This window comes from Corvus brachyrhynchos, unplaced genomic scaffold, assembly GCF_000691975.1.
Source record: "Corvus brachyrhynchos isolate BGI_N302 unplaced genomic scaffold, ASM69197v1 scaffold17, whole genome shotgun sequence".
Classification (NCBI taxonomy): Eukaryota; Metazoa; Chordata; class Aves; order Passeriformes; family Corvidae; genus Corvus; species Corvus brachyrhynchos.
In genome coordinates this window covers 2,961,746-2,989,680 of record NW_008240046.1, presented here as the reverse complement: position 1 = coordinate 2,989,680, position 27,935 = coordinate 2,961,746, and the positions used below count along the sequence as shown (strand labels likewise).

Sequence of the window (27,935 nt, the reverse complement as noted above, 5' to 3'; positions counted from 1 at the left end):
GTCACCACCACTATGCTAGGTGGAAGTGCTTCAGTGACATGTGCTTGCTTTTGAGAAAACCAATAGTCTTCAGATTAGCACTAGGAATAATTACCGTGTTTATTTTGTGTTTGCCTGAATTTTTCAAAATCCATGAAGGTGAGTGATCAGCTTTTAAAATAACTTTTTATTCATTCTGGAGTCTGCAATTGAAAAGTTGGCACTGGCAACCAGTGCTTTCCTAAAAGCAGTGGTTAGGATGCTGCACTCATTTGGACTTTGCAAAGGATATAGACTCTTTTTGCTAGATTTTTAACCAACAGAGTTAATTATATGTGGTAATCTGAAAGCAGTTTTTCATTCATTTACGTACACTGCAAAATATTTGGTAACTATTTCCATGCAACTGTATTTTTACTGCCTTCATCATGAAGAAAGTAGTTAAAGTGCTTATGTTCTTTTATAGCAGGTGCTCATGTCTTCAAAAATAACTTTTTAGAAGTTTCTTTACTTAAATGTTGTAAAACACTATTTGGTGATGAGATGCTGTCTGTGAAAGAGATGTGCAGTGGTAACCTGATGAAAAGTGGAGCGGAACAGATGTAACTGAGTAAAGAAAATCTTGTAGCATAAATACCAAATACTTCTTTGTAATCCTAAGGGCTGAAACTGGATTTAGGATAAATGCAAAGTATGTATGTGTGCAAGTTATTCATTCAGTGCTTTTTTAAAAGGCCATGAGTAAATTAATTTTAAAATAGTTTCGTCACATCCATTCCTAAGAAAGCTTTTGAATAGATAAATATTATAATAAAAACCGTCCCTTTGACAAAGAGTATATTCTTAGGCATCATAACAGAATTTCTTTATGAAGCACATAATTTTCTGAAAAAATTTAGTATCAAAAGATCTGGTTTGGGTTACTTATACATTTTTTTTATTAACCATAAAGAATGGACATATCAGTAATTAGAACATAATGTAGAGATTTTTATAGTTTATAAATGAACAAACTTGGTAAGCTGTCATAAGTTTTGAATATCATAACATTGATAATTCAGTTTAAGATGTTGGAATAATTAATGTTTTACCTCCATGAAGAAGTAAACAAAGTATTTGTAGCACAGATTATGCAAATAAACAATTACATGACTATTACCAGAAGAAAACATTAACCTTAGTGTCAAACATCAAAGAATAATTACATTCTTCCATTATAATTTTTCTAGATTGCTCTTATTTGCCATGCTTTAGGCTGCAATAGTGTGATCACTGCAATTCTGTCTTAATCGCAGCATGTCTAAAATAAGATTGTGAAGTATATGAGCAGAATAGAATTATAGTTGGAGCAGCACAGATTTATATTTGGAAAATTAGAATTATTGATGCATTTTGGATGTTTTAGAAACTAAATGACTATGTAACAGTCTGTGTAATGATGTCTGAATTACATTAGAAAGCAAATATGTTGAACAATTTATTCAAAATCTCTCAGGATTTTGGGTCTCTGGTTCATCAAAAACCTTCTGTTGAAAACTGGTTTTATTTCAGATTTTGTGACAAACCTAAAATGTACAGAATTTTTTGTAGATGTTTCAAATCACTGGTTACAGTATGAGGCTTCAGCAGACAGAGTTGTTGGAAATCTTTGAGATGTGAAATATAATCACTGGCTCTTCCCCTGTGAGCAGTTCCTAAATGAATGGCAGAAAGCTCCTAATTCCTGGATGTCTTATCCCAGGGGAAATTCCAGCATTTACTTTCATTCTGGAGAGGGAATAAAAATGGAAATTTCTCATTAAACAGAAATTTAGGGGGAAATCAATTTGCAAAAAACTAGCCTTTAAAATTTTTTTCAAAAGAATACAGTTCAGCATTACCAGAAGTGAAAGGTTTCCTTTATATTTGTAAAGCAACCCACTTGTTCGGTTACGAGTCATTGAACCTTTAAATTACACTGATTTAGAGTAGGAGGTTGTCCTTTTGGAGTCTGATGCTTTCAATCCCAGTCCTATCCCTTGGGTCCTGCTACTTGATGGAGTGTATCTCCTTTAATCTATCACTTGTGTATTCCCCAACTTGTACTATCAGTCTTGTATCTCTATAATATTATGTGGCGACTACAGCTTCCAAAGGATAAAAACTGCAACTGTATACACTGCTGCTCTGATTCAAAACAGAATACCGCAGATCAAATCCAGAAGAGTCAAGCCCATGCAAAGTGAAATATTTGTGATTTTCTTAGTGGGAAGCAAGTTTTTTACAAAATTTGATCTTCCCTGTGAATAATTTCATTTTAATGGATTTGGATTTTATATGGAAAAACCACCCTGTAAATAGAGGTTTAATAGAAGAATTTAATAATCACAGAACTTGTTAACATTAAGCATGTGGTTGCAGGTCTTTAAATATAAAAGTTTCCTAGGGTTACTTTGCACAGTTTCATCTCAGAATCCTCTTTACTATTCAGGCTGCCTGTGTTCAGATTTCACAAAAACCTTTCCACATTTCTAGAGTGATGTTTACATTTGGAAGGGTGCTTCCCAGTCCTGAAGTAAGGAGCAAGCCTCTTATGGGTATGGCATGGCTCTCTGTCTACCATGCAATCCACTGGGAAAGTGTAGTGTTGTTGCAGCCCTTCTTCGAGTGTTCAACAATCTATATTCCTCCTTAGAAAGGCCACAGTCCTGTGACGTGGAAAAAAAGAAAGATCTTGTTTATGCTAGATTGTAATTTGATTTGCTTTCTCAGTAGAGATCTTCCAAGAGGATGGTAAGAACCCCCCCTACCTCGACAACATTCACACCTTTTTCACTCAGATAACATGCCTTTTACGCACCTACAACATGGCTCACAGACAGCTCTGGAGCTGTTCAGACATTTGTGAAGTTCAGAATGGACTTCACAGTGCTGAACATAGATGGCTGTCACAGTCCAGTCATTGGATGCCCAAGTCCACGTACAGATTCCTTGGTGAAAAGGATATGTTAGGGAATTATGATTAGTTGCTCTTGAAAGCTGCAGCATTGGTTTTAGACTGGTTGCCCAGATGCCCTGGCTTGCCATGAGAGCAGAGTAAGCATCCAATTTTTGCTCCTGGCTCATCTCCACAGACAAGTGCCTCTTTCAGGTGGAAGAATTTGACCTCAGAAGCCTGCTCCATGACCTGCTGTGTGGGCCAGATTGTAAGCATTTTGAGGAAAATACTTTTTCTTGACTCAGGGAAACATCAAGGCCTAAATTTTGTCTGATATTTTTTCTTTTTGTATCAAAATGAACTTTTTCTTACCTGTGTGTTTTACATTTCAATTTATTATGTTTTTTAAGGAGTTTATGACTCTCTGATGTAGTGTTAGTAAAGGGAAGATAACTGACTTTGGCACTGGAGTTTGGATTTTATTTCTGTATCCTGTCAGGAATCCCTGACTGAACTGTTTCTGAGGTCAGCCTGCTGCTCTGTGAGCACAGGTGGTCTGTTGAAGTGGTCAGATGGCAGCTGAGCACCAGAGCAACTAAAGGCTGTATTTTGCTCTCTATACGTAAGGATTTATGAACACATTGCTCCAGTTGCTCATAATGGGAGTTAGATACAAAATTTTCCCTTTATAGAGATGCAAGGGTACTACTAGAATTGGAAACACAGCCACAACACACAGGTTAGTGCTGCATCAACTCTGGGAAGTGGTTATTCGTAAATACATATTTAATGTTGGGGTCACACATATTTTTTATTCTTTTTTTTATGCTGAAAAAGTAGTTCAAAGTTAACACAAGTGAAAATTTGCATGATAAAGCCCTACTGTAGTGTGGAAGACAGAATCACACTCATTTATAACTATGTGGTTTTTGCTGCTCTCCAGAACTGCGTTCATGTACTCTAGCTACAGTACTTTGATACTGAAGTTTGGCTATGAATATCAAACCCAATGGTCATAATTAAAATCCATGTTTGTTGACTGAATATAAGAGAATGTGAGGGGTGTGGCTGGAGGATTCAGCAGCATTTCTGTGTATTTTCACTCTGTGGTTTCAATGTAATTTAGAAAGAAAGCTTTCATTTTGGTTATAGCTACTTTACAACATAATTGCACTGGAGTGTTGCAACTGCACAGTTCCAGGGCTAAGTTCCCTCTCTAAACATGCTCTCTCTTCTTTTGAAGAAGTACAAATGTGCTTTCTCTTCTTTGGTCAAACTGGAGCAGCTTTGAAACAGGAGTGTGACTAGATACCATCACAAATTCCAGTTACTATTACAAGAGTTTTAATATAATTCAGCAAATAAAATCCAGCATCTAGACTGCTTTCTCTTACATAGAATGCATTCAACATCCTGTCATAACCCTCAAGAAAAAAAAAGTGCATTTCATCGTAAGATGGTTGGGATATCCACTACATAATGCTTCTATGCACATACTTGTCCATGACTATCTGGCTAATACAGTACTCTTTCTTTTACAGTTAACAGTGTAATTATGTTGTGCATGGATACCTGTTCGTCCAATAACACCACATTTCCACTTTGTACTTTTAACAATTCTTACAAAAGATCAGTGCAACAAAGAAGAGAAAACCAGACTATTTTGCTGAAGGTCATTGTAAATAATTCCAATTTCCAAAATATTCCATATATTTGTCAGTCATCCTGGAGGGAACAACAGTCCCATCCTAAACAGACAGAGTGTGAATCCAAGAGGGATGTGAACATTGATCATCAAGGATCAGGGTCAATAGCCAAAAAAAGTAAGTAGGATAAGACAAGTACTTAATTTTGAAGCAGCTAATTACAAAATAAAAGACACGTTTTTTATTTGGTATTTTAAAAAAATTGTGTGCTCCTGGTTCTTTATGGTCTTTGCAAGTCTGTGAACAATAGCTTTTCTTTGAATGGCTAGAAAATACAGATTTTTGTGCCAGATTCTCAGTGGCATTCATTCCTGGCTGTCAGTGAAACACGTCAGTAGCAAGTACTTTCTAAAGTACTTAATTTATTTCTAAGGAGTTGTACTTTCTGACAGTTTTTCAAGCTGAATTTGCTTTTAAATGTCATTTTGGAACTCTACATGTAGATTACTGGTATTACGGAGATAAGTTGTGAGCAAGTATCTGGAGAACTAATTTGCTTTTAAATGTCATTTTGGAACTCTACATGTAGATTACTGGTATTATGGAGGTAGGTTGTGAGCAAGTATCTGAAGAACTAATCTGGTAGGTAACTATTCCAATGGCAACTATGTAAGAAATAACCATTTTTGTGTTTGTAGTCTACATGATCCACAACTGTGTAGTACCAGAAATGGCCTTACATGTTTTATAGAAGGCAGCACTGACTAAGGAATGGCACAGCAATACAGAGCAGAGGTAGCAACACCCGCATCTTTTCAGAGCAGTAGCAGCACATCTCTTCTGTGCCATATACACTTGCAAATATCTGGAAATCTTTGAGGAAGAAGATACCTCTTTCTAACATTGTCAGCAACAGGGGCAATAGGCCAAGTCCTGAATATAAGAAATTCAGTTATTTTCCATCTGTGTATTTTTCTTGTTACAAAATAGCTGTCTTAACAAGTATGAAAAATAAAAAGTTATATGTGGACAACCTCTAATCTCAGTTATGCCTGTACAACTCTAACACTTTTGACAATGTCTCACCTGCTTTTTGTAAACATAGCACGAATCTCACAGCTCGTGTGGTTTGAAGTGAAGCAAGGACCTCCTGCAACTGATAGCAGATAGACGATGTGACACTTCAAATCTCTGTCATCATATGGCTTTTACTTGGGTTCTATCTTTTTTCATAGCCTAATTTTTGCCTGTTGCCTTTGACAACTCACAACAAAAACAACAACAACAAAGTGATAGTAAAGCAAAAAGGGGCTATAATTTGCAGGGGAAAATGTATCTTGTACAGATCATCAATGTTCTTCGGATCTGTTCAAAATAACTTTACACAGTATACATTTATCCATCTTTTTTCATAGTCAGTGATGTAGAAACCTGCATGTTTTTGCAAATGAGACGGAGAACTCACAGTTCTCTTTGAGAGTTGTCTCTTGGTCTACCACTTGTATAACAGTTTTGTTTTAATTTTTATTTCCAAAAGCAAAAGGCTCACTTGAAGTGAAAACAGAAGATGTTACTTATTTTTATAAATATTTTAATTTCACTACGGTTTCCAAGAAAGAAGTGGAGCATAATACTAACTACCTGATGGAAATCCACATCAACAATTCCATAGTTGGAGGAGGAAATTCAGCCGAAGAACAGCTAAATCATTCTTGTCTAGTGGCAATGATGGAAGACCAAAATGACTGTATGAATATTTCACTGCAACTGAAGTCTTATATGGAATGTAAGTTACAAAGCTGAGTCAGAATGGAAATCAAATCTTGCAAAAAATCTCCAGTAGGCAGTTCTCTGCTTTCAGCAACCATCTGAAAATATTTAAATATTTCACAAGAAGATAATACAATTTTGAAAATCCCTTAGTAAAAAACAATCTTTAGTAGAAAACTGATGATTTTTATACTGATTTAAAGCATATTTAGCTGTGGGGTTTTTTTTTCCCCCCCTAGAAGAAATACAGCAAAGGAAATATCTGTACACTGTTTTTTGCTTAGCAGCAACAGACTCACAAATTGCATGTGACAAAACCTGGAAATATAATTTTCCTTTTCCAATAATGGAATAACCCTGTTGTCTTGGAGGTAAATTTTAAAATGCCTGTTAACTGCAGTGGTAGAAGAACCAGGAGATAGGTTTGACCATTCTTAATGTTGTACTGCAATATCCTACTATATAGCCTTACTATGGTATGCTTAAAAGCTAAATCTTCCACTGAACTAAGCTTAGTTTTCCCAGAGGACAAAGGTCAGCTTTTTGTATTTCTCTTTGCGCTGCAGGAGGTTTTGTCTGATTGCCTGACCATGGTCAGGGCTTCCATTCTGTCTATATGCAACACTTGTCATTTGGAAATTGCTGAATTATTACATTCATTTGGTTTTGCACAGCACATGCATTTTATGCTGTACCTTTGCTGGAAAAAAAAAAGGTTTTTTAGAGTTGGTTTAATCTATGTTAAACAAGTCCAGGGAAAATCCTAGAGAAGAAAGGGCAGCTTAGGATTGTTTGGGTTTTTTTGCTTTGTTTTCTTTCTTTTTTTTTTTTTAAGTAAGTGTGTCTAGCCATGAGAGGAGCATAATTTGTACCTTACCCTGCTAACTTGTGTCAATACTAGGTGCTAACCACGCTTTGCTAATACTGATTTACCTGGGTAGTAGTTACCTCATATTTGCAACAAAAATCAACAACATGCCTTTTTTTTCTCTTTACTTCAAAACAAAGCTGAAGAGGTGCTCAGGGCTGATACTCAAGTCATTACAAGCTGCTACAAGATGGGGCAGAGTGCTCTGTTTAAAAGGAGCCTAGATTACTGTATAAAAGATATTTTTAGTTCTAAATTAGGAGCGAAGAGCCATGGGGTTGTTGGCATTTGCCTCATGAGTTCTCGATGGAGAAGATACAAGGGAAGTCAGAGTAGGTTTAATTATACTGTTCTAAGTCAAGGAAAGGGAAACAGTGGTTTGGCTACAGTCTGTAATTTGGATTTTTATGAGTCATAGTAATATAGCTGTTTTTAAAAACAGTTATTTGACAGTGCTGAAGTGTGCATTAACATGCAGCTGCCAAAGAAGTTTGAAAGGCCATTCAAACAACCAGAGAGGAAAGTTCTCCTCATCCTTTCTTTGTCATATATAGTCCTGACTTGTACTAGTTACTGAACTAATTCCCTGTGGAATATGGGTGCATTTCTGCAGCAGCTGCTGTCTGAAAGAGTAGCTTACCTCCTGCATCCAGTCCCATCTGATTCTCCCTCAAGGCAACTTTCATTAAAGGAATTCCCCAGAGGGCTCCTGTTGGGGGCATTTCCTCACTTTTTTATAAGAAAATTTCTATATGTAGAATCTTGCCTTCTCTCATATATGGAGATGAACCAAGAGGTTAAGAATGCCAGTACAGGCCAATGTTGGACCATGGACCAATTCCTTCCATGCTCTATCCAGACAGAGGGCACATGTATTACCCTTGTTCTACCTGAAATATAAATGTTGATCTTTGAAGCATTTTCACTGGCTGAGTTGAAAAGTTTTCATTCATTTAGTCACCTGTATCTATTTCAGCTGTGGGGAGATACATACAGGTGAAAATTAAGCTAAATTCTAGACAGGAAACCTAATATCAAAAAAGAGAGAAGGCTGAAAGAAAAAGGCAAAATCTCTTTTTTCTTGTTGTTTTGTTTTGTTTTGTTTTGTTTTTATCTGTGGGGATAGGTATAATCCAAAAAGCTACCGAGATGGAATGTTCTGCTTTTCTCTGCCAGTGATTTGCTGCTTAATTTTCTCTCTTGTACATTTTATGGACAGATCCAATGTGTACGACGAAGATCATTTGGCTCACTATGATTTCAGTAGTTTTTGTATTTACTATTTCAATTGTCATCTACAAAATAGTTCAAGAAAGTAAACAAAACTGTAAGTAACGAAATGTTCATCTGCATTGATTTAAATTTCTATGCAAGTAAAAATATATTAATTTATAATAACAAAAGTGTTGATTATTACTGTAGCTCAGACATTGATATTTTGATTGTCAAATGGTAAAAGCTTCTTAGAGACTGACTGAAGTACTCAGATGATTGATAGTATCACCTCTCACCTCTTTGGTGGATGCAAAAATTGTGGATGCAAATCCAAGCTTGTTGATGGCAAATTAAATGCGGATTTTTTGACAGATGCTTGGTGGCTCAGTGATATGAACTTCTGGTTTCACACTGATTTCAGTAGATGAAACAACTACTGTTAAACTTTGTGGAAGGTTTTAAGCAGAAATGCCAATGACCAGTATAAGTGAATTGAAATACCCTTTCCTCCCTTAAGATGCTTTATTTAGGTGACAGTCACGAAAAATTACAGGATAGATATGAGGAGATATACGCTCATCTGTCTGTCCTAAAAACTGGCTATTCAAATTAATTGGTGGTGTAATCCCATGCAGGGCAACCAAGGTGTGCCTTCGTAAGCCCAGAGCTGAATTAAGCTCAGATAACATTTCATCGCTTTGCTATTATTTCAGCAAAGAAAACATTGCTGTGATTTCTGAACCATCACTATTGACTATTCCAAGTGATTAGAAATTTGCTATGAGAGACCTTGCCATTAGTTCCCAGACTGAAACAATTGTTTCTACAATATTCCTTCAGCCAAGGCAGACTCTTCCTATGCAATTCTCTTGGGATACAGGCTGAAATCAGTTTTACAGTATTTTTTCTAGCAATATACAATGAACAAAACAAGAACAAAATTGTAGGAGTACCCTGAGCTTGAGACCTTTGAGCAATCAAGGTAAAGTCTTCTGCACAAAAACAGCGCAGAAGATTGACCGCTTGTCAGCTGCTGGTCCTTGTTTCTCTTCCCCAGTCAGAGGCAGGTGGTACTGGGAGCACACTCCCTTTCATCACTGTGAAAAAGAGTATTACTCAAGCTGTTACCTGAGGGAATAGCTCTTAGGTGCTTTTCACAGCAGATTCCAGAGACCTTCTGCGTGTGTCAGCCCTGAGAGGGCAGAACGCCTCCAGACAGCCAGCACTTACTTGCTATTCCCAGGCAGGTGTCCATTCCCACTGTAGGTCAGAGGTGGTGAAAGGAGACCCTGGGCACAGGGGTTATAGAATGAATGGTAAGCCAAATCCATTCCCCTGATCATCCTTGCTGTATGCACAGGCAGTTTTGTAATGAAAGAGCAATTGGAGTCTAGCTTTAATCATAACTGAACAGAAGGAAGAAGAGTACCCATACCCAAAATGTTCCTGTGATTTTTTGCATAATGTAAATACGTTATGCCTATATTTTTAAAGAATAAGCAAAATAGTTGCTTGAGATGTCAAGTTTGTACCCCTCCGCCCCAAAGAAAGAAACTGCTTGCCAGATAATCTTGCTTAAAATACATGATATTTTGCTTATTGCTAGAACCAAATTCTGAGACCTACTTTATGCATATAAAAACCCCACAAAGTGTAAATTAGAACTTATAAGTGGGCTATTAAGTGCTCTAATCTAAAGGACTTTTATTTGTAATTTGAAAACTACTTATAAATGTCATGTCTCTGATTTTCTATGCTTTGTCATAGCATCCTATTTTTAAAGCAGAACTGTAATTAGTGAGGATTAATGATTTACTACTTTTATTCTTAAACGTCACTTTTTTATTAAATTCAGGTTTTTCAGAATCATCGTGAACACAAGCAGGGAGGAAAAGATGCCCTTTTGAGGCTTCTAATTACTTATTTGCTTTGAGGATACATTTTCTGTTAATTGAGGAAAAGTGGGTTTATGAGTTAAATTTATAATATATAACATCATAACCAACATCATTATGTTATTCATAAAAAGGCAAGCACATAAAAAAGAAAATTTAAGGTTTGTATGTATATATTAAGATGCCACCTTTCATTGCAAGTCTATGCACTCATTTTTTTCAGTGGTGATCAGAGAAGAGAGCAGAACATTACTATGTTCCTAAAACAGCTGTTATGAATTTTTCCAGCCATAATTCAATTAGTAGTTTTTCTCTTAATTTCTGAGCACCACTGAAAGCTGTCAAGAAATGTGGAATTATTAATTTCCTCTTGAGACCTTGCAAGATATTCTGCCAGGTAGACTCTGAGACTCTCCAACTCATTAAGCTATTTTCATGAGTGCCTAAAATAAAATATCCAAATAAACTTGGTGGAGGTTACAGTCGATCCATTGCAAAGGCCCTAAACTAGAAATTAATTGTTTTGCCTTTTCCCTTCCAATCTTGTCTCACAAACACTTCCAGAACTTCCATTGACATTAACTGTTACAGTGTACACTTGGGGCTTCAGCATTTTAGATCTCCACTGGCTATTTGTGAAAAAAATCATGACCTAAATAATTTTAACTGAATGAATTTCTTAGTGTTGTCAAAGGAAAAAGATAAAAATGAATTCTGTTACAGAGAGCTGGAGTGAGCCTGTCACCAGAAGCTGGCTGAGCCCTGGACTGCAGTCACAGCTGAACAGGGCTAACCATAACAGCTGCACAACCGTCTGCAATAAACCCACTGAGAGCACAGTATTTAGAGAGCCGCAGAAGGATGGAAAGACTGAGAGTTTATGAACTGGGTGCTGAGGAACAGCCAGAGGTGCCCTATCCAGCTCTATCTTTTGTCAGTGGTGTGGAGCTTGCTCTCAGGCTGTGCTTTCCAAGATGAACACCCCACACTAGCAAGGAATCTGTCAGCTTCCTAGGATGCCAGTACACTCCATCCTTGATACTACACTGTCAGCAGTGTGAGTCCAAACCTGTACTGAAACATGTACTTTTTTTGATATCCTTCCAAAATTTGTTCAAGGTACACAGTACCAGATAAAGGCAAGGAATAATTTGAAAGGGATAAACCTGAATGGATTGTCTAGAAAATTCCATTCAGGAAAATACAAATTATCTGGCCCTTGGTTTTCCTCATCACCTTATTCCAACACCTTCCTGATTTTTTTAACACTTTCCAAGGTGTTGAACAGGTGTTAATAATAACAAGCTTTCCTTCTAATCAGGGCTGATGCTAACACCTTTTGTTTAAAGCAGATAATAAACACAGAGTAGCAACAGCAGTTTCTACTATCCTAAGAAGAAAGGGTTCTAGACATGCAAGAAGAACTGTATCTGCTACTAAAATTCATCATTTTCCTGGTAAGTAATATAAAAGTAAAATAAATTTTAATAAATCTTGAGATGTGTAGAGGTCAAGAAAGACATTTTAAGACTCTCTTATCAAGAGATGCTTCAGGTTTGTTTCAAAGCTACCACAAATTTTATCTGGCTTATATTAAGGAAACACTTTTTTATTATAAAGATATAATTCTGACAACAGAACTATAAGAAGATTTACATATACCATGTGGGATTTCTTCTGCCAGTCTTCCCAGTGTATTGCGTTAATGACAGAATTTTTAAATTTTTGGTCATGTTGTGTGCCAGTTTTGAGGTTTGGCAGCTGAGTGCTTTGTGTGTGTATGAAAAGTATACAGAGATGTACACACATGTATATATGCTCTATGTGTTTGTGACTCTTGATAAAATTTCCTACCAAAGCATGGAATGAATAGGAATGAGTCCTGTAGCAGGACTCCATAAATGGTTTTGCTGGCATTTCATAGCCTTTTTCTAGGGTGAAATTCCCACAACATGCAATTTTTGAGTTTCAGATAGGTAAAAAATTGTGGTCTTCTGAGAGTGTAGTATGTTTAGCACAGAAAAATTAAATGGTATGGCTCAACTCAAAGTTTGGATTCTAGAAAATTGGATTTGGCAACAACTCTCTGTCTGAGGGGCAATTACCAGCTGTAGCTGTGAGTGTTACTGATATTGCTTAAAGAGTGAAATGCTTTAATAAATTTCATGGATTCTGGTTTTGTGAAGGGAGCTATACCTTTAAAAAGATTAATGTGAACATACAGAATAATAGCTCCGGATGGCAAACTAACCTCCCTTCAAAACAAGAAAAATACAAAACCAGCAAATGAAAAAAATGGTTTTAAATTTAATTAGGCTTAAGTACTTTTCCTTTTGTCTTGTTAGCTCTTTGGGAGTAAGAGGAGACTCAATAATTTATGTCTACAACTCAGTATTTCATGGCATTTCAATTTTACCTAGAAAAGAGTGAATAGCTCCTTGTCTGTCTGAACTCTCCTATGAGTACAATTTAGCTCCTTGCTCTTAAAGCACTGGCTACCTCTGAGATATATTTGTGAGCTCGTTATTTTCATTCTGCAGGAAAGGAATTACTTTTCTGACATCTCTTGTCTTGCATAGCTTTACTAATATCGTACCTGTTTTATCACATGTTCACAATGGCATTTTTAATGTGTATCCCAGGCATTTTTGATGATGGAATCTTATGGAAATTCAAATCTAGTTTTACTAGGTTTTACTGAAGAGAATAGGAATCCCTTACTGGTCTGTCATTCTCACTTCTAAGTGCCTCCCACGACAATTGATCCATGTAATCCAGAAAGATGCTTAGTTGCATGAACTGCTATAATGGGGTTTGTTTATATAAAATTCTTTGGTTTCACACACTGTAATTTCAGTCAATCCAATCAATTTCACAGTTTATACCAATATAATTTAAAGTGGAGTCAAATCCATATGAAGAGTTTATTCTTTCCACAGTTGCTAAGCTTAGGATTTGCTACCATGATAATGGATTATAAATAGCTACAGATGACTTTGTTGACAGCCCTTGACAATATTTTCACTGTAATTAGAGCATAGCTTGCAATCTTTGCAACCATTGAGATCCACTGAAGACAATACAATCACCCTGGAAACACAGTAATGAGTACTTGAGAGAATATGACAGTATATCATATAGATGAAAAGATGTATAGGCGCTACTAAAAGGTTATTTGAAGTTAAGAAATTATAAGGGAAGAAAAAGAGGGAAGCCTATACTTTGAGAATGGGAGTGAATTCTTAGGAAGCTCAGTAAATTACTGGCTTAATGTTACTGTGGTGCTACAAAAAGGTAATTTACAGCATGAATGTTAGTTTTGTAAAACTGTTAGTGGCTTTATATCCATGAATCACTGTCATTAAGTCCAGTGACCAGAGGAAAAGGGGGAAAATGTATAGCATGTTCTCTAGGGAAGGAATAAATTTATGATCTTTCAAATTCACAGTACTGCAAAGGATTAAGCACATATAGTGAGGAGAGGGGAGCTTTATAGCATTCTGGTCATAAATGTTAACTAAACATTGTGAGCCCGAAAAAGAATGCACTAGACTGTGGGTTGTACAAAGCACATTTTCTAGACTTTGGAGCTGGTCCTGCCATTGTATTTATGTATAATAGTCCCTTGAATTGTATGAACTGACAACAAAGAGTTGCCCTTAAATGCATCCACAAGACAAGGAAAAAAAGAGAGGGTACTTTTTTTTTGGTGCAAGAAGTAAGTATTCTTTAAGTGGCTGATCGGTATTTCCAGATACAGAGCATTTTCATCAAATAGAACTTGATGGTAACGCATAGAAAATAACCCATTGAAGTCACTTCCTTGCTCTGCGTTTACTACAGAGAATCTTAGTGGATTCCCACTTAAGAGAATTTTATTGCAAGAATTTCTTTGAAGAGCTTTCTTAAATTGAAGAGGCTTTAGAACAGCTTAATAAATTAATAATGGCAATTAGAAAGCCTGGAATGTATTCCCCACAGAGTTTTAAAAGAATTCAGATAGAAACTGCCGAACTGTCATTTGCAGCTTACTGCTTAAAGCAGTCTCAGATGTAGATAAAAGGAAGAAGGTTATACTTACCCTCTTCCTTAGCCCATTTTCCTTAAACCACTTTGGTAACTCTTCCATTACTAGTAACCGACTAAGTGTAGTTATTCTCACATAGCTGCATCCTAAAAAAAGATAAGCCTGGGGACATGGCACAAAATTACTTGTTGGGAGCAGGCCAGTGTGTGTGAACTGTATGCTACATTATAAAAAAAAAAAAAAAAGAAAAAGCAAGAAGAAGTTGTAGAGGAATCAGATTGCATAAATCAGGACATTTAACACCTAAGCTGAATCTGCCTAGTAAGGTCTGGAAGATTCATTAATATAGTTAGATGGGTTATACTTAAGTGGGAATTTATATTACTAGAATCCTATCACTAGGAAAAGAAAGTCTAAATGGGAATTTATAGAGTAAGAATGACATTCCTTGTTTATTTTTATTCTGTTTTGAAAGTGGCCTAAGATGTGTTGGAAAAAAAGGCATGCCCTCATTCCTGTGCTAGAACTGGACTATGCAGACAGGGAATCATATTGTTAAAATCATCATGTTATTACTCTACAGTCTGTGTGGGCAGCCTTAGTTCAAGCATAATGCCTTTGATGCCTTAAGAGGCCTCCTAGAAACAGAGACTAGACAGGAGTCAGGGAATAAAAGTAGGTGTTTATTTGAAAGGCCTTCTAAGGTACTCCCTGGGGAGCCTGAAGCTATTCTTAAGATGGACCCCAAGATGAACCCCAGGTCACGAGTTCTTCACCCTTTTACAGGTTTGGTTCATTTGCATAGCAGGGTTAATTCTCCAATTAAATCTTCAGTTTTCCCCTCAGCTTGCCCCCCCCCCCCCCAGCAGCTCTTTGGTTTATACTTTTGGCCTTGGACAGTCTTGGTGTCCTTGGAAAGCAGGGGTGGAGAGGCTTTGTTATGTCTGCCTAGCATGAGAGAGCAGAAATTAACAGGCTACAAGAAACTTCAGAGTCACACACCAAGCAGTACAGAATTTGAAAAATATAAAAGTTAAAACCTAAGGCATCACCTTGATCTACATTGCTCAAGCAGTATACTCATTTTCAGTGATACTCTATTGGCTCATGGAGTCAAAGTTTAGTTCATGACATTTTAGGATACAAATCCAAGATTCCTGGACTCACTTGTCTTGCTCACAGTAACGCAAAGTTAATTCTGATGGATGTTAATTCTATAACTCATCCTGAAAGAAGAACATTGCAGGGTCATAGTGACAACCAGGATTCAGAGAGTAAAACCTCAGGCTTCCTGGCCTGCAGTTGTTTCCTGGACTGTTTAGGGTTTGTGACATTCATAGCATTTGATATGAGTGGGCTTGACAGCTGTAATTTGCACAGAAGAAATAACAAGACAAATTTCCTCTCATTTGAATTCCTGTATTGTTTTCTGTGCTATCCTATTAAAATAATAGATCCTTTCCAACAAGAATGGAAATAGGGGAAATTCTGCTATCTCTCTGATGTGTTCCTTCAGGTTTGTTGACATGTTGGAAATAGAAGCAAATGCTGGCTCACTAGTGTCAGGGCTGGCATCCCAGCGAGTTCAGACTCACTCCTCCTTGTATTCCGTAATACATTTTCTTTTTAGCAAAGAGAACAGACAAGACACACCTTCTACAACAGCAAAGCCAAGAAAAGAGAAATTTGTTTAATCTTGGCCAACTGAAACATCACCTGTTTGATTCTGGTCCCTCTCAGTTCCTGACATAGCTGAATAGTTATCTTTGCCTCTGTGACTTTCATGAATAATGCTGGGAAAAGCAAAGCTTCTCATAGTATTCAATATTTAACACAGACTTAAATGTTTCTGAAATGCAACACTTCCAAGAAAATTGTGATGTCGTATTACCACTTTGGGGCTTAAAATTTTTTTTTCAGATAAAAAGGAGGATAAAATCTATAGGATGCAGCTAACTTTAGGGAGCTTTTTATAGCCCCTGTATGCTTTCCATAGAGCACTGATGCACAAAGGACTTTTTCTCTGCTCAGTTTGCATGCCTACAGAACACTGTTACACAGAGGCACTGAAGGGTATATCAGCATATATTCCCTTTCTCTCCAGGTTCATCCTGAGGATGAAACAAGATCCATTGTTATTTTTTTAAAACTACCCCAGTAAAAATAAGACTTTGCTTTTCAGCTGCCAAGATGCAAACTCTACTTTTTACTTGCATTTGTAATGAAAGAAGCCCAAGTGATGTAGTCAGTGGAGAATGCACATAGTTAATAAGTGGCACAATTTCTCCTCTTGTTGTCAGCTCAGTAGAAACCCATGTGTAGGTTTACAGAAGTAATGGATAGTCAGGGACAGGAGTTAAAATATTATTTCTGTTCTACAGTAGTTCTTTGAAAAATGCATTGGATAAACAACTCTGCATGTGTTTGCCTGACAATGCTATCTCTGCATTTCCTTATCTGTATCCCACTGAGATACTGTATCAGGATCTGTGTGCTAAAGACATCACCTCACCCCTTTCTGCTTCTGAGGTATGCTGTCATCTTTGTTGACAGCTGGGTGATACCCAGTAGCTCTCCCTGTGTGTGTGACAAGTGAGCTGAGGCCATACCACGTGTGCCTGAGTGGCAATCTGTGCTGCCCTTACATGAAAATGCGTCAGGAAGTTCACACTCTAAATTTCAGTTGTTTCTGCTTAACTGGTCAAAAGTAGGGGTTTGTATATTTTGGGAGACTCTCACATAACCTCAAATTTGCATGCTTTTGGATTTCCACTACAATTTATTCACAAATTTATTTCACACAAATTTATTGGTCTACCTTCAAGCTGCTTCCCAGGTAGACTTAGAATCAGCATGTTGTAGTCCTACTGGTATTAAGAGGAAGTTAAACACAAAACGTGGTTAGTACTTTCAGGAGTTCCTGACAAGTATCTGCATCTCTGGGCACTGAAAACCCACTTAAAATCTGTTTGTCTGTCTCTGTTTTGTATTTAGATAGGTCTCAATTATTTTCAAACTTGCATATGCAAGTTCAACACTTTGCAGATATACTTGCTGTTAACAATATGGATAAAAATTATTTTAACTTTCAGTAGTGAAAACCAGTAACCAACAGATTCCACGTCCTGCACAGACCACAAAGATACTGCCCGTAATTCCTGAACAAGAGCACTGTCACATGGATCAGCTGTAGAAGGTAAGTATACATCTTACAACCCTGATTATTCTGGTTTGCCTCATATATTTAGAATTAATAGTATGCAATATCTGTGCAAAATAAATTACTGCTTCTTCTAGCCAAGTATATGAGACAAAAAGCTGGATAATGTGTTTTGTGAGAGCTAGGTGGCAGAAAAAGAGAATCAATTTTCTTTCTGCTACCAAAAATAATCTATAATATTATGTGTCGTCTATTAAACCCTGTGTGTCCCTGCAGACCTTGGTGCAAATTCTGACACCTTTTCTGGTGTAAAATATTGTGTCCTAGACTCAGCATTGTGCTGACATTTGTTTCTGACAAGGGCAGAGGAGAAAAGGAATTTGCAAATGATCTCTGAAGAAAATTCCATCTTTGAAATAAATATCTTGCTTATGAAATTCCCCAAGATAAAAAATTGATTGCTCTCTTGTACTTACACCAGTCAGAACGAATGACAAGAAGCTGGTTTCTGTTCAGAACTAAAACTATTCTCCCGCTCCTAACTTTCTGCAGCCACTGTGCTGCAGTAATTGTTTCAGGAAGTCTAGATGCAAGGAAACAAATCTGCATAGAAATGTGCAGTAAGTGATATCTCTTCCTGAAAATACCAGTAATGTCTAGAAACAGAACAGGTGCTACTTGAACAAGTAATACAGACTAATATTTCAAGTGCGTAGACAAGGCGATGGCTACTTGCACGTATGGTACTATGGTGTGGTGAATTTTTTAGGTTAAAAGCTTAAGGAGATCGTTCTTTTACATTTCTATTTAAACTGGGTGGAGTTTTATTGGAAACTCAATATCACATCATGCAATCTTTTTATTGTGTTAAAAAATTGATGTACTGAAGAGCAGTTTGACTTTTGTTCTTCATGTGGAACCATGAAGATGAAATTGTACATTGAGAACAGAGCTAAAGAAAAAAATTTGAACAGCTTTGCAGACAGAAGATGAGGTAATTCCACAATAAATTAATAACTGAGCTAGATAATTTTTTGGTGTTTGAATGAGACTAGCTGGGTTATAGGATAGTATATTATAGTTATTAAAAATACTGACCCCTATTTAAGTGATTGTCATCCATAGACCTTGTGAAGACTTACAAAGATGAGAAGTTGTTGTTATTATTTTAAAATGAGGACATCAGGAGACACAAAGAGATAACATGATTTGGGAACTCTGTGACATAACTGAGAGCAGTTCTTAGATCATCTGAGTTCAGCTGTTTGCCATTTGGACTCAGTTTCTGACTGAGCAGGTGCTGTCCAGGCCCCACTGGCCCTTCCTTAGGGCAGCTTCTTCCTTTTCTGCAGGGGTTCCTCCCAGCCACTTCAGTACTACACCATTTATTTTTCTGATATCTGTCAGCTGTCTCTCAGGCAAACCTTTATCTTCCCATATCCATGTCTGCCAGGTACCTGCCCACCTTAATTTGTTTTTTTACTCTTGGGTTAAAAATAAGACATTTCTAAGATTGTAACAGGATGTGCTGCTAAGCAGGTGCTCTCCTGTATTCAGTGCCTTCACTTACACAGTACTATGGCTGATCATTAGCATGCTTTGTTAATTCTGTTCTTCTTCCAGGATGTTGCATTGACCTAAAAGTCATCTTTTAGAAGCAAGAGGAAAAAGGTCATTGCTCATTCCCATACAAATTTAACTTTTGTGTTGCTAGTGGTGGGGAGTAACTGTTGCAGTGACCTTTTGCTTTTATTACCTTAACTGTTATGACCTAAAGGATAGAAAGAAGAGATGGAACAGCTTTTCAGATTTTTGGTTGTTCTGTGAGATAATATACAAGACCCAGGACATTTTGGGATTAATTAATGCCTTTCCTCAATCTCTCTGTGAGTGACAAAGAAAAAGATCAGGTATCTTGAGAAACCCCAAAAGCCTTGTTCAGTGCTGTACAGAAGCAGGCTTCCTTTTCCAGATAGTCTTCCTTCCTGTCAGAGGGACAGCTGGCAGTGAGGTGAAATCCAGATGTGATACGTGGGAATAATACTGAATACTCTGTAAATTGTAATGGTAAATGACATTGTGTGGAAATATTACTAAAGGATGTGGCTGCAGAGGCAGAAAGTTAGATTTAGATCTTGCCTTTCATCATGTTATGTTTTGAATACATTTCTTAAAGGAATACTGTCTCAGAGCTAAACACTGTGAAAATAATAAAAAGTACTTTCTGCTTTAGTTTTGCTTCACTTCCTGCAAAAACCCCGCTTCTTCTCCCTTCATCTGATAAGGTCAGATCCAGCTCGTTACTGCTTGTGTCTGTGGGTGGCTCAGTTCCAGGAAAGCTTGCTAGCTATGAGTACTTGTGGTTATTGCGGCTAGGGAAGGAGATTGTGATCTGCTTTTTGCATGAATGCTGGGTTTGTCTTTGTGAAGTCTCTAGAATGCTGCTAAAGGGAGCAGCATTCTCAGTGAGGCTTCTCTCAACCGGGAGAAGCTGTGTTACATGTACTGCATATGAAGGCTGAGTACTGAGGCTGAACTAATGCCAAAATGATTGAATTCCCAGAATTGCCAAAGACAGTTCTAGACTACATCAGCTTGATAAAGTGTGGGTTTTTCTCTGAAGGAGGAGGTGGGGTGGATAAGAGAAGTATGTACCAGGGAGCTTCTTGATCAAAACCCGTCATCTTTGTATCACTGACAGCTGCTCCCCTGAAGCCCATGAATTTCAGAGCACTGATACAAGAGCCTCAGATAAGGAAGGGTTCTAGGCAGAGCTAGAAACCTGAGAGAGCTCCACTAGGGATGCTGTTAACGGCTGCCCTTCCCTGCCTCAAACCTGGCTTCTGTCTGGTTTGGTAAGAGTTACCTCAATGCCTGCCCTGAATCAGACAGGCAAAATGAGTTATACTTGTCCTCATCTCCAGCCAGCTGGAGCTGCACTTAGAGAAATCATTAACCACAGCACAGAGTGTTTGATTTCTCTGTCAGGAGACTACCTACACAGCAGCTGTGGTAGGTGTAACAGCAGTTGAGAGGAGGAGGAAAGGTAAAAGTGAGGATCACTCTGATCACGATCATTATTGCTAATGAGCTGGAGAAGGTGCTGACGGCCTCAGCAGTGGCCCTTAACACAGCGCATTGAAAGATGAAAGGCTGAAAAACACAGTTTTTAGCCACAGTAATGGTCAGGAGAGACCTATTTGCCTATTCTGTGCTTGTTGCTCAAGTCTGCAACAGTGAAATAGACTACTAGTAGATTGAGAGAGATATCAATAATCAATTACACATTGCACTTTTCTGCTGTTTTTCTTTTTATGTCAGAAAAAGACATTTCTTTCTATAAATGTATTTTTAAAGTCCTTTGATTTAAGGCAATACTGTTGATTATAAAATGCAAATATATTGATAAACGTATGACCATACATGTGTTGCCATGTTTATCAATATACTTAGATCCCGTTGTGTGGTGTATCTATCTGTGTGCACACACAGAAATGCACCCAACTGCATTGTTATTCACTATCACATTGATAGCTAACAGCTAATAAGAAATGCACCAACTTCTGCACTTGTGCCTTTGCCAAAGGTGATTCTCTTCAGCATAGATCACTTAATGTCTCTGTGTATTTTCACGGTAACTACTACAACTTGAGTACCAAAGGTAAGAATCTTCTGTTTCTGCCATTTTTCATTAAACTACCATATTAGCAACTGCCCTGGAAAAAAATGAATGAGCCGTGTCCCTCAAGTGTTTTAAGACAGTCGTCTCTTTACATATGTTGTGGTTTAGGAATGGTATTTTCCAGTTTAGTAGACCCACTAAAACTAGCTGCCCTCCCTTCCAATTGGAAGCGCAAAGGCAAAGATCATGGTTTGAGATACAAACAATTTAGTGGAAACAGCAATGAGATAAGAAAACAATAACCAAAGGTGTAGACAAGGAAACAATTTACAAGGAAAGCCTGGGACAATACTAACTGGCTTTTCCCCACTGGAAGGAACACCCTTCTCCTTGGAAGCATGAGTCCCTTATCCCCGCTCCTGACAATGATTTGAGGTGGTACGGAATAATCTGCTAGCCACACCTACACAGCTCCAGGCTCATCCCCTCACAGCTGCTGCGAAATATTAACTCTGTCCTGGCCAGAGCCAGGACAACATACGACAGTTGTCAATGTGTTTCCTTAGTGCTGTCAGAAGGCTGTGACATTAATTACCCTAATTTTATTTAGATTGGAAACATGAACATTTTATTCAGGGCTAATATTTGCATTCAGAGGCAATGCTGTTCAGGTTAGAGCATGCTAGAATAAGGCTCTGGAGACACAACTTTTCTGTCTCTCCTAATGACACCTCCTTACTAATTTGCAGTGTGGTAAGAAAGAACTGTTTGTCCTCAGCTAAAACAGAGATTGTGCAGTGCTTTTAACAAAGCTCTGCTTGCATCAACCGGTACTTTTAACTTTAAGAACGCTTCTTGCGTAAACTATTCTTTTCAGCAGCTGTAAAATGCCATGAGGATTAACACTTCTGAATGTGCTTGATTCAATGGCCATTGCCTAAACAAAGAATAGTGGGGGCAAAGAATAGCTGAAGTAAGAAATGAAACTGGGCAAGTAAGAGCCAAATCACCATACCCATACGCAAGATAAAGGTGCTGGAGCATTCAGAAATATGGTTATCTCTGAATGTTGATGGTTATCTCTGAAATCATTTTTGAATAGGGAAGGTTTTGGCTAAACCTCCCCTTGGAGGCTTAAAGAAACCTGCCTCAAGGAGTGACTCTCCCTCAGCGTCCTGCCCTTGTGACAAACCGTCTTTCGCCCGGGTGGGGCCACGTGGAGTCTGGGCAGACTGACTGTGCAGGCCTCTCGAACACCAAAGCTGCACTTCGATCTTAGAGTGATTAGGGTAGAATAAAAGCCACGTGTTTATAGCATGAAGAGAAACTTCATGAACCCTTCGTGAACCCTTTCCTGCAGTACCACTGTTCTCTGCCTGTTTAAGGGGAAGCAGCACGGTATTCTCTGAATCAAAGTCAGCATTAATAGATTTCATGAATGACTAGGGACAGAACAGTGTTCTGTTTGGGGAAATTAGAGACAGATACCTGACAGCTCCTGGATGAAATGCTGCCATTTTATGAGGAAAGAAAGAAGAAAAACTCAAGTGTCTTAAAGCCAACTGTTGTGGATGTTTGGTTTTTTTCCTTGAAAGTGCCCAGTGTTATGCTCTGAGCTGATGCTAGACCAAATTCACACAAACTGGTCACTATTACTCAAACATTTTATTTACTGCATCAATCTCTTTGACAATCAATGCCACAAGGACAAGATAAAAGAATCTTTGTATCCTACATCCCATTAATTTTTAAAATAAAACTGGTAGACTTGTCAAAGGCTGCATAAAAGCTAATAAAAGTTCCACATCAGCAACTGCCAATGGTTTTTAGTACACTGACTTTTGCCATCTGTCTTTATAAAGAGCTTTGAGATCCGTGAACACATAAGGTGCTTCACGTCTCTGTATTTCTTTCTGAGTGACAGTGCAGCTGTACAGTTAAACAAGACAAGTTGGTCTCCAGTGAATATAGAATTTAAGGCATGATCTTATCTTCAGGTGAAGTGGATTATAAAACTGGAACATAAGGTAGATGATAGGTTACTGGAAGGGACAACACATGGTTAGTATGGCTAAAAAGATCAAAACCTCTGTCAAAGAAATTGTAAAATAGAAGAATTTGATGGGTTGCTTTCCACCCCTACAATCTGAGAAACGTGTGGGCATGAAACCCTCTACGAGTACCCTAAGAGTGGCACAAGAGATCAGTAAGTAAGTGTATGAGAGGCTGACTCTTATCCAACAACATTCAGATTATCATCATTTTCTAATGAAACACTCCCCTAGGAAATGAGAAATTTGATTGTGCATATTCCAGTCTAATGCCAGGAAATTTCAGTGCAGACCCACCTAGGGTATTACCTGGGCTTTGGCTCATGCCCCTGCTGCCTTCCTGAAGAGGTCTTTAAATGCCATCATTGCTGAACTTAGTAGCACAAACAGAAAGTGCAACTAAAAATATTCTTTGCCTGTTTTGCTTACATGATTGTGGCTTTACAAAAATGTTTTCATATTTAAAAGAATCTCTCATCTGTCTTCAAGCAAGACACCCACACAAACAACAGAAGACAGAAATTATGCAGAGAAAACAGTGAAACTCATAAGACATGCTAGCAAAGGCATGTAACAAGTGTGCTCAAGAGTGAGAGGAAGATTACAGTTAAGCTGTTTTCATGCAGGTATTTGTGAAGAACAGTAGGTGTGATTTTAAATTGCTGGATCCTTCCAACTATCCTTTTGACAGTTTTTCTGAAAAGCACAATTTCAGTGCTCTGAAGTGATAGTACTGTGGTTAAAGTTATCATAAAATTTGGTGTGAACCTGCTGAAGGGAGAAGTTCCTACTGGTACTGACCTACTGGCTTTGCTGGTTGGCTGTTTTGTATGACTTCATTTTTTATACCATAATTCCTGTTGATGACTGTGATTCTATGATTTATGCCCTCATGCAGCTTGAAATTGTTTTCAGAACTGTATGCACTCTATTTTGTATTTATTTTTTAACTATCATGAAAGGTAATTCCCTTTGTTTCTGCTTCCATAAGAGATTCTGGTCTTAATGGTACATTAGAATGACAACTCCTCTCAGCACAGAAGAGCTCACAGAATCAGATTGCTGAGCACATTCCAGGGTACTTTGGCACAATTACTGGGTTCTGCACTAAATGCATGCCAGGATGTGTTTCTCTCCAAAAGAGACACGAAGGGTTTCCAAGGGAAGCACTCCTGCTTGCTGGCAGAACTGGACTGTAAAAGGGGCACTGTGCAGGCTGTTTAAACCCACCACTCCATTAGCTGGCATCAATTTTTGATGCAGTGTATCCTGCCTACACTTGCCATTTTCTAGCTCACTTCAGCAGCAGCTGCTGCCTCCAGTACGATTTCACAGCCAAGGAACACTTCTGAACCCAGTTCCTATCATGTAAAAGAAAATGTAGACCGATGTTGTAATCGGGCCTGCAGCTATGGGAGCTACCAGAATGGGTGACAAGCTATATTTGCTTTTTCACTCAGTGTGCAAGTTAGAAGTTCAGAAATCCTGTACTTCCACTCCACCTTCCTCTTCCCCTCCCTCATCATTGTATAGTTCCCTAAAAAGGTAAGCTTGACTGGAATCTGTGAGCTCTGGGAGCTGCAATCCAAATTCCAAAGTGTCATTGATGATTAGAGAGAAGCATTTCACTTGAGAATGTGGAAAAAGCTGCTTTTATGACATTATTTCCAAATTTGTCCTGCTGTATAGCAGTATAGAATGGGAAACATGGTAGGGCAGAGAAGAGCACTTCAGCCAGGTGGATGTGGTGAATGTTTCTGGCTCTGCCCACCCTTGCATTACTCCCTTCCCTGGAAGTGGTAAAGGCCTGGTGTGCCTCACTCAAGTTCCTGTATCACGCTCTCACGGGGCAGGTACCTGAGCCGCTACTCAGCTGTCGGGCATCAGTCTCAGGTCTTTTTGCTCCAATCTCATGTGCATCATCTATTTTGTCTGCCTTTTAGTTACAATGGTTTTTTCTTTAGTAATAAAGAGGAGAATTCATTACTGTGAAAGTCAAAATTATGACATTTGAGATAAATTAGGGAAGACCTAATTAACCTACTCTTTTTTTTTTTTTCTGATACTATTTGCTTTTGTTTCAGGTATCACCATTTGAAATACCAGCATTACTGGATGAAAGAAGACACATCATACACCACAGAAGAAAGCATCCCCATCTCCAGCTAGGGGAGCCATGTTATCCATCTTTTCATGGGAATGCCAATTATGCATTTTAGTTGACAAGCTCCATTTTGTCCATCATATGAATGATAGACAAACACGTTTTGCTGTAGAAACAACTTCGATAGGCGAGTACAGATTTCACATCTATTTTCTGTTCATTCAGGATTCATACATGGTTGTGAGACAATCCTTGTGATAATTACATTTCTTTATCAGGGCAGAAATTTATTTTATATATTCCATAGGATAAGAAGTTTGTACAAAGCCAGGAATTATCCTCTACTTTCATGAAATGAGCACAATTTTCAACCTACTTAATGCTCTAGATGACTAAGATACCTGAAAGATACAGTTTCTGGCCGTTGAGAAGGGTAGCCAAAGTATTACAGAAGGAAAGAATTCTGCAGCAAGCATGTTTGTTTCTGCAGTAAACCAGGAAGACCGTCATAATTTGGGCAATATCTTAGTGGATAAAGAAAAAAATGTGGAAAAATACTAATTTGGCTTCAAATCGCAAAATCATTATTATGGTTTTTAAAAACTCATTAAGACATTAAATGGGTTTGTACTTTTTGAGAAATTGCATTTCCATCTTTTGTACTAGCTTGGGTCATTAGCATTCAGACTCATTATCTCTTGGAACTTTTCCTTACTTTCCATTTACTACTGCTCCTCTGAGTGCAATGGAGCTGTTTGGGCTGAGCAGGGTCCCAAACTCCTTCGGTGCTAACACATGATTTGTAGGTACAGCTCAGCCATCAACTACTAGGCAGACACAGAAATTGCCAGGACTTCAGGCTCCCTTGTGCTAAATCCATCAGGATGAACAGGTTGTAAACTGCCCATTGCAAACATGACAGGCAGCAATTTAGCATCCAGTTAATACTTCATTACCTCCATTCCTTTAATACATTTATACAGCCTTTCCCCCTCCTGAAGCTTTCTGAAATTGCATTTTCCAGTCTACACCGAGCAGTTCAGATTTAATAGGAATAGTTGTGAACATTAGTTTCTGAATGATTTGAGGGCATATGGAATTTTTTATAATTAGTTGGATAAGTCTGAAGCATTTGTTTCTATTGTTTGTTACCATCTTATTAAAAAAAATAAGAGAAAAATGCTTTCTTGATTTGGGGGCTTTTTATTGTTTGTCTGTGGTAATAATGCTTTTCAGAAGTGGAGTTTTTAATACAGCGTATGAAGTAAACCTCTCACAATTTGTTTCTGGGTGTTTTTTTCTTATTATAGAGAGCAACTTACATATGAAGAGATGTATTTGTCTCAAATCACTACAGAGTTGCTAAGGCCATTTTGGTCAGTGTTTAAATGCTTCAAGTGATTCAAGCTATCTATCACTTCCCCTTCAGTAATCCAGAGATCTTGATAGGAATAGCCCTGCTTCTTGTGACCCCAACTTAATTTTCTTTCTCCTACAATTTAATTCTATTATTATTCTTGCTGCCTATAACCTGCCTCTTTTCCTTTGAGAATTAAACTGTGATTTGCTGTTTTATTACCCACAGTTATACCACAGCTCTCCAGGTGTTTGGTTTTACTACTCTGGAAGGTTCCATCTTCCAAGTTACCTTTAAAAACACCATAAACCAGAAAACCCAAAAGGCTCTTACAAGCTTTTAATGTCTGCTGAGTAAAGCTTACCTTGTCTTCTAAGTGTGATCCAAACTACAGGAAATAGTGGAAGAATGGGGGGACATTGGTAAGGATGGTAAGAAAAAATGTGATCCTCAAGTAATTCAGGTTGAAAAGGATCTCAGGCAGTCTCTGGTCCAGCCTCCTTACACTGGAGAAAGAATGGACTGAAAACAACTGGTTTAGTGTCTTGCTATTTCCTCCTGAGGTTTTGTTTCTCCCCTCCCACATCCTCGTAACTCCTTGTCTTCATCTCTGGCTTTGTCAGAACCAAACATGTGAAGAGACAAAGGATGTCCTGGTGCAGCCTCTCAAGCGCAAGATGATGGGCAGGAGAGAAGAGCCTCAGAAACCAGCAAGGGGAAGGAGACATGAAGGTCAAGGAGGGGCGGGATGTGAACAAAACTGGTGGTGAAGGTGGAACTGATGGAGCAGAGAATGTGCAAAATGGACACGGGGCTGAACTGGCAAAGGGAACTGGAGGGAAGGCAAAGACTACCTTAAATGCCAGCATCAGATAAGCTGCTGATAGAGTCTCTGAGATCACAAAGGGCAGGGAAAGCAGGGCTGCATTTTTCCAAATCTACTAAATGGGTTGAGAGATTTCTGAAGGTGTTTAAAAATTATTTGAATTACCTGGTGTTCTGAGTACATCCTCAAAAGGCTGTAAAGGGAGGCTGTGAAGAGGAGATCAAAGCAGGAGACTACTAAGGAGTTCTTAGCAAATGTGTGCCCAGGGACTTTTGCCATGCAGGTAATAGAGGGAGAATGAGCACTGCACATCCAGAGTGACCAAATTAACTGTCTTCTTTCCTTTGAGCTCTTCCTCTTTTAATGTCCTCATCTCTGACTTCCTTTAAGTTCATGCAGATTTTCATTTTACTTCAGAAGTGCATTATTCCTGTTCTGCTGAGCTACTCAGATGTCATCTCTTGTTTATTCTGAGAAATGCTGAAAAATTTTTTTACA

At 38.1% G+C, this 27,935-nt stretch overlaps 1 protein-coding gene across 3 annotated transcripts; it reads left to right on the top strand.

Annotated features, from left to right (window-relative positions):
• On the top strand, positions 1–26,808 carry TMEM156 (transmembrane protein 156). 3 transcript variants are annotated; one of them, XM_017744558.1, is made up of 7 exons: positions 1–138; positions 4,438–4,719; positions 6,080–6,328; positions 8,400–8,507; positions 11,640–11,747; positions 17,410–17,513; positions 25,235–26,808. In XM_017744558.1, the coding sequence occupies exons 1-6, from the start codon at positions 39–41 to the stop codon at positions 17,508–17,510; spliced, it is 948 nt and encodes a 315-aa protein (XP_017600047.1). In that variant the 5' UTR covers positions 1–38; the 3' UTR covers positions 17,511–17,513; positions 25,235–26,808. The 3 variants fall into 3 exon arrangements, with proteins under 3 accessions (XP_017600047.1, XP_017600045.1, XP_017600046.1); XM_017744556.1 differs by having other exon boundaries at positions 2–138; positions 11,643–11,747; XM_017744557.1 differs by lacking the exon at positions 8,400–8,507 and having other exon boundaries at positions 2–138; positions 11,643–11,747.
• Positions 26,809–27,935: the final 1,127 nt, after the last annotated feature.